At 40.2% G+C, this 6,813-nt stretch overlaps 3 protein-coding genes across 3 annotated transcripts in view; all 3 read left to right on the top strand.

Moving 5' to 3' along the window:
* Window positions 1-157: 157 nt before the first annotated feature.
* Window positions 158-588, top strand: JH06_4850 (hypothetical protein; the record flags this gene model as incomplete). The annotated part of the gene is made up of 3 exons (XM_014670384.1): window positions 158-337; window positions 369-427; window positions 462-588. 3 exons carry the CDS (start codon window positions 158-160, stop codon window positions 586-588), a joined length of 366 nt encoding a protein of 121 aa, XP_014525870.1.
* Window positions 589-3,505: 2,917 nt separating this feature from the next.
* JH06_4848 (serine threonine-protein phosphatase 6 regulatory subunit 3) lies at window positions 3,506-5,488 on the top strand (the record flags this gene model as incomplete). The annotated part of the gene is made up of 9 exons (XM_014670383.1): window positions 3,506-3,657; window positions 3,689-3,862; window positions 3,893-4,065; window positions 4,097-4,226; window positions 4,256-4,419; window positions 4,449-4,651; window positions 4,681-4,779; window positions 4,810-4,977; window positions 5,009-5,488. 9 exons carry the CDS (start codon window positions 3,506-3,508, stop codon window positions 5,486-5,488), a joined length of 1,743 nt encoding a protein of 580 aa, XP_014525869.1.
* Window positions 5,489-6,037: 549 nt separating this feature from the next.
* Window positions 6,038-6,813, top strand: part of JH06_5706 (alanine aminotransferase 2) — a gene marked incomplete at both ends in the record, with an annotated part of 1,163 nt that continues 387 nt past the window's right edge. The window contains one exon of the mRNA XM_014670382.1: window positions 6,038-6,796. Coding sequence (XP_014525868.1) covers window positions 6,038-6,796 — 759 coding nt within the window. The remainder of the gene's footprint in view (window positions 6,797-6,813) is intronic.

Raw genomic sequence — 6,813 nt, 5'->3', positions numbered from 1 at the left:
GTTTCTTAAAGGTGTACGAGAAGTCTTCCTATCAAACCACCAAGTGGGTGCGTTACATGACCCGTTCTGGAGATTATCAGATTCGTCTGTAAGATTGCTGCCATTTGTTTGTTTGAGATCCTGGTTTGGGTGTTGTTTTAGGACTTCATAACATCATATGAGTGATCGAAACAAAGGAAAGCCACTATCCAAGAGTCTTGGTTTGGAATGTGGACTCACGATCCCAAAATTCTTGCAACCGTATCAGGATATGCTGGGAAAGGATTCTGTATTTCGTGCTTCTGTCCATAGTGAAAGAGAAGATGGATTTGTCACACCCATGATCGAACATGAATATGTAAGGCAAATTCTTCAATATAACTATATAGGAAGAAAAGGAGGAAAAGGAAGGATCTAATCCAACTCGAGATGTTGCTCGTATGACCGAGTATGATTTGTGGTAGATACATTCATAATTCTAGAGAGGAAAAAGAAAAAATCAAGAATGCTCTTTCCAACCGAAATAATGAAATGGTTCGTGAATTATCTAGACAAATGATGAAATCAAAAAAAGATGGTATTGCTTTGAAGAATGCCACTGACATGTAGATTCCAGTAAAGAGAAGACTGTTAAGGATTCCACAGAATCAAAGAAATCAAATATCATAGAAACAGGAAAAGGAAGAAAGAGTGTGAAGCGATTGTCGACTCTTCCCCCTCCGAAAACAGCCAAGAAGGGGATGCTTGCTTTTAGTGATGGTTCTGATGATGATCGATTGTAATTTGTGGCTTTGGAGCAAACAATGAAATCTACATGTCGCATTCGAATGCCCTCATCTAATTCCTCTTTTGTATCCATCACTACTTCCTTTACGTCTTCTCCTCCATTTCCTTTTGTAGCTTCCTTCATGTCCTCTTTCACTTCGTCCTCCTCCTCATGGATCTCTTCGATAGTCACACCATCATCTTTCTTTGTTTCTTCCACCTCGTTATTCAGAAGCAAGACCTTATTCACAATCAATCCTTCTTCCTCCTTTTCACCCATTATCGCCATCACTACAGTTCACTTATCCAAAAACACATACGCTTCTCATCAAGAGGCTTTGGTATATCTTCAGCGTGACGAGGCTCCACATGTTCAAAGAGAGATTGATAGGCAGGTGGAATGGAGCTGAGAATCGTATCTCTCTACAAAATAATCCCATAAAAGTACATTCACTTCTTCTTTGGAATAATAGCGGCAATCCTTACACAAAGGAACCTCGAGAAGCCGTCGAATCACAGACAACAATTGTTTGATTACTTTGTTTCGATTCTCAACTTCTGTTGTGTTGAAATAGCGAGAATCGATATTATACTTCACCATCAACTGAGTAATGTCTGGAATACAGGCTTTCACACGCTATTCGTAACAAAATCATATAAAATAAACGATAAGAGTATTCAAATGTCCAGTTTTCTCCACCTGAAGATCTGCAATTGAAGTATCAAGCCGATTGATTCCTCTCTGCAGTAATAAATGACAGAAGTGCAAGGTGACCTTTAGGTTACAAAAATCACACAAATCGTACAATCACCCCCAACCCGAAACAGTATGTTGAAATCCAATTCAAAACCCTCCCTTTGTATACATAAACAGTAGAAGCAATTAAAGCGATGACCAAAATGTAGCACAACAAGAGAAGACGTCGAAGAGATTTCTTTTGATCCAAATACTTCTTCCGCTTAGTTTCTGTCTTTTCGAGACGCTAAAAGATCATATGGAATCCCAAAGTGCACATCAAGAATGTCTTGCATCCTCTTATCCCATCCCTCATATGTTTCAATATCATAGGATTGTCTTTTTGATATCCAATTCCCCATTTGAACAATCTAAAGATAGAATAGTCAGAATAATGTTGCAACCGTTTGTCCGTCGATTTGCTACCAAGGTTCTAACAAAGAAACAAACATTTTTTGATGCAACAACGGTAAGGGTAATCGGAGGAACAGGAGGACGAGGAGTATCATCCTTTCAGAGTGGGTTATTGGAGATTATTTTAATTATTAGTGATTCATCCAGGAAAAATGACTCCTACTGGTGGAAATGGAGGAAAGGGTGGGAATGTATATATTCGAGTGAATTCGCACTTGGACTCACTTATTATTCCAAAGTCAGTATATAAAGCAGAAAATGGGTCTAATGGGAAGGGCAAGTGTCAACATGGCCGTGGAGGAAGAGATTTATATATTGATATCCCTATTGGAACATTAGTTTATGATTTAATGATCAATGAGCAACATGATGGTTCTCCACAAACAAAAGAGATTCTTAGATCCTTTGAACAGCAGATGTATGAACATATGGGTTCGAAATATGATTTGGTAAAAGAAAGTATGGGATCCAAGGAGAACGACGAGATCACCAAGGAGTTGATCTTTGATAGCACATTCTCGAATCACTTCGATGTTTTTTGTGTTGCCTATGGAGGAAAAGGGGGAGAGGGCAATCATGAGTGGTATGAACGAAGTAAGCGTCAAAATCTTCGGTACTGGGGCAGTAACCGCGATCGACGTCTTCAAGCAACATACTATCGAGTAGTCGTACAGAATCAACCTAATCTCTAGCATGAAGAGCTTCACAATAAGGGAGACTTTGGAGAAGAACGAACTCTACTTCTTCAAACGCAGCATTTGGCTGATATTGGGTTAGTTGGTTATCCCAATGCTGGGAAATCTACCCTCCTTAGTCAGCTAACAAAGACGGTTCCTAAGATTGCTCCATACCCATTCACAACGTTGCGACCTCTAGTGGGATACATTACCTATTCAGATGGTTCGATGATATCGGTTGCTGACATTCCTGGAATCATTTCAGGAGCTCATAATAATCGCGGTCTAGGACTATCCTTTTTGAGACACATTCAGCGAACCAAAGTTCTTGCGTATGTGATTGATGTATCTGATTCTTCAGCTCTTCCAGATATTGTGTATCGAGAGATCCAAAAAGAGTTGCTGCACTATGATGAAGCATTGTTACGAAAGCCCACGGTTGTTATTGCCAACAAAATGGACAAAGAAGGAGCTGAGGAGGGATTGGAGACGTTAAAGAAGTGTACAAGACTCCCCATCGTTCCAGTAAGTGCTAGGAAGAATGAGAATATGGAAAGTGTTGCTCAAATGCTCAGGCAAGCATACATTAGCTCCAAGAGTGTTTAGTTCGGTCTTTTAGTACTTTCTTTGTTATTAACTATCATTCTCTTAGACGTTTCTCACATATGTCATTGTTCATTAAGACACAATAATCATATTAACCATTTATATCCAAATAACTGAGCAAAAAACGTTCAGTGGTCGAAATGGGATGAATAATCAAGAATTCCATACCATAGTTTAAATAGCGTATCAAGTGATTATCTAGAATTAGATAAGTGTACTTCCAAATCTATCACTTTGGATTATATAAACGAAAGTGAGAACATGTCGATTTGGACACCTATGTCAGTTAGCTTGGAGGCGAGGTATGATTTGTTTTTACTAGGAATTCATGGTTAGCAGTCAATTTAAAAGTCAAGTAGATGAATCAAAGTCGATAATGGATCTTTTTCACGATGATGATCTTATGGAGTATATTAATTCCATGAATACACATCTAATGAGCTATATATCGAAGCCAAAATATGCAAAGGACCTATTTAAGTGGATAGAGGAAGTTGGTTTTGATGTATAGTATACTTCTCACAGATCCAGATTCGACAGATGACTTTGTAGTATATAAGGCACCATATTTAGCATCTTGTTGTTGTGCAATTCTGCCAAGTGATATTCTCGACGATTTATTCCAGGAGGACTCGATTTTGGATTCTATCTTTAGGATTCTTTTTAACCGATCTATGAGTTGCCTGTTTACGTTATATGGGTGATTGAAGTATAGGAGAGAAGGCCTATTCCAAACTGTAATTGAGTCGTTCGTACGGAAAATTCCGACAGTCATGTTTCAGTATCTTTCTAGACATGCAGACTTTGTTCAGAAGAATATCGCAATCCATCTTAATGATATGGTAGTTTTGAATATTGGGCGATTCTTACTCGATATTCCTCTTGACTGTAGGAGTTATGTCACGTTGATGATAATTAGCAAATCAAGCCTGGTGGGGAGACTCTAATTTCTTCTGTAAGCTGTTTTTGGAACCCCTCCGGGATCCTGATCGATGCGATAATGCTCTGCTATATGTGGTGTCGATCATTCAACGTGGTTTCTCAAATCTGTATTACTCCTCTTTTGTGTAACAATTAGACCAAATGAGGAAAAGTGTGCCTCTTCTCTCCTGGTGAACATTCTCTGTAGTAAACCCTTCGTTGAAGAAGTAATGAAGAATGCACTAAAGACAACGAATGATAACGTTGTTCGATGCAACCTTCTTTATCTATCACGGATACTGTGGAAGGAATACCCAGAATGTACGTCTAGTCGATAACTTTCATTTTAGATGAATTTGGCCTTGGTGGCTGTGATTCCATCATTAAAAAACAGAGTGATAATATTCAATGGGATCAATTAGGAGTTTGTCAAGCAGCAATGCAAATGGATACACTTCAAGTAGTTATGGTTCATATGGATGCATTGAAATCATGTCTTACGTGGAGACCTTCTCCGGTGCAGGAGATGAAATCGATGCAAACTGGAAAGAATGTGAGAGAACTTGGAGAATGTGATTGTAGTATATACTGTGTTCAAAGAAGATTCTTGCGGTTGCGGAATTATTACGTTATTATTGCCTTGCATGTACAAGTGAACAATTTGTGGAAGTAGCAGAACAGGTAATTCTCTTTGTCTCAACTAATGATCAGGGACTTATTGATGCTTTGCTAGAATGTATGTTATTCTATTCTTCGTGTTCATTATTACACTTTCAAGTAGCTGCAATGGTTTCAGCCAAACTTCAAGAAGAAGGTGCTTACAAACTCTTTATTCATCATACGAACATTATTCATTTCTTAACGCAGAACTATTCATTAGTATTGAATGGCGAGGAGGAATAAGTATTAGACTGGACCTCTGAAAGGTCACATTGTATTCATGATTTCGGAGTTCTATACTTCGAGTCAACTCAATAAGAATGATCAAACGATTGTAGATGAGGATTGGAATCAACTCCTACGGATTGCTTCAACTTCGATTGTTCCTGAACAACTCCACTTCACAGGGTCTGGAAATATGAAACATTCTCTTGGACTTTCTGCAGTGAATGATTTCGTTGACCTTTCAGAAATACCAGCAGTCCCTTGCGAAACTGATAGCATCCCATGTTCATCACTCCCTGTGATGGAATACAATGATAAGGACTCATTTAATCCCTTGGATATGGTCGTTCTAAATTCTTCTCAATGTGATCTATCTTCGGTTGTAATAGGATCTGCTCCATGTATTGATACTTCTGAGGATGTAGACAGTCCATATAGTGGCATTGATCTCTCCTATCTCTCAGATCTACCAGGAGCTGATGATAATACTCCTGGTATGATTTGAACAGTGAATGTGAAGTAATTAGTATTGTGTTTGTTTGTACACTACCGCGGGAATCTCATCTTACTCGTACCAAGTCCAACTTCTAGTTCTTCTCTGACACCATTATTGTGGATTCTCATCCACTATATTTTCACGAAAACACAAAGATTCAAGAAATCGAGAAGAGGGAAAAGTGGAAGTGGAAAGTGGAAACAGAGAAAAGCCTTATGTTTATCAGATTTCTTTGAATCCACTAGCTTAACCGTAACAACAATGCTGCGTCTGACTAAGAATGTTGCTATTCCCACTCTGCGATGCTTCTCTTCTCGCATCACGATCGACAACATCAACCAGAAGATTCGTACTGCTGATTATGCAGTCCGTGGAGAGGTTGTNATTCGCGCTATTGAGATCGATGCTGAGATGAAGAAGGGCAAGAAGTTCCCGTTTGACTCTCTGTTGTACTGCAACGTCGGTAATCCTCAGGCTATTCAGCAGAAGCCTATTACTTTCCTGCGTGAGGTTCTGTGTATCACCTCGTGGCCTGAGGTTGCTGAGAAGCATCCTGAGATGTTCCATCCTGATGCTCTGCAGAGAGCTAAGGAGCTGCTGATTGCTAACCCTGGTGGTTCTGGTGCTTACTCGAACACTGCTGGTGTGCCTAAGGTGTGTGAGGATGTAGCCAAGTACATTGAGAAGCGTGACGGATATCCTAGTGATCCCAAGAATATCTTCTTGACGAATGGTGCTTCTCAGGCTATTCAGGATACGTTGAAGCTGCTGATTGACAAGCCAACTGACTGTATTCTGATTCCTATTCCTCAGTACCCTCTGTACTCTGCTTCTATTCATGTGTTCGGAGGTCAGTATGAGCCTTACTATCTGAACGAGAAGAAGGATTGGGCTCTGGATGTGAGTGCTATTGAGGATAGTATAAAGAGTGCTCGCGCTAAGGGTCTGACTGTGAAGGCCATTGCTGCTGTGAATCCTGGTAACCCCACTGGAAAGTGCTTCTCTCGTCAGAACATTGAGGATATCTGCAAGATCTGCGCTCGTGAGAACATTGTGATTCTGGCTGATGAAGTGTATCAGGAGAACATCTACCGTCCTGGAGACGAGTTCGTGTCGTTCAAGAAGGTGATGTGTGATCTGAAGTTGGATTGCCAGCTGGTGTCCTTCCACTCCACCTCAAAGGGATACTGGGGAGAGTGCGGACGTCGTGGCGGTTACCTGGAAATGGTGAACTTCCCTGATGATGTGCGTGCTGAGCTGTACAAGCTGCTGTCAATCTGCTGCTGCTCCAATGTGGATGGTCAGTACACCATGGATGTGATGATCAATCCTCC

Source organism: Blastocystis sp. subtype 4 (assembly GCF_000743755.1).
Source record: "Blastocystis sp. subtype 4 strain WR1 chromosome Unknown seqid_0284, whole genome shotgun sequence".
Taxonomy (NCBI): domain Eukaryota; class Bigyra; order Opalinata; family Blastocystidae; genus Blastocystis; species Blastocystis sp. subtype 4.
The sequence above is the reverse complement of the archived record's forward strand: the minus strand, read 5'-3'. Positions and strand labels throughout refer to the sequence as shown.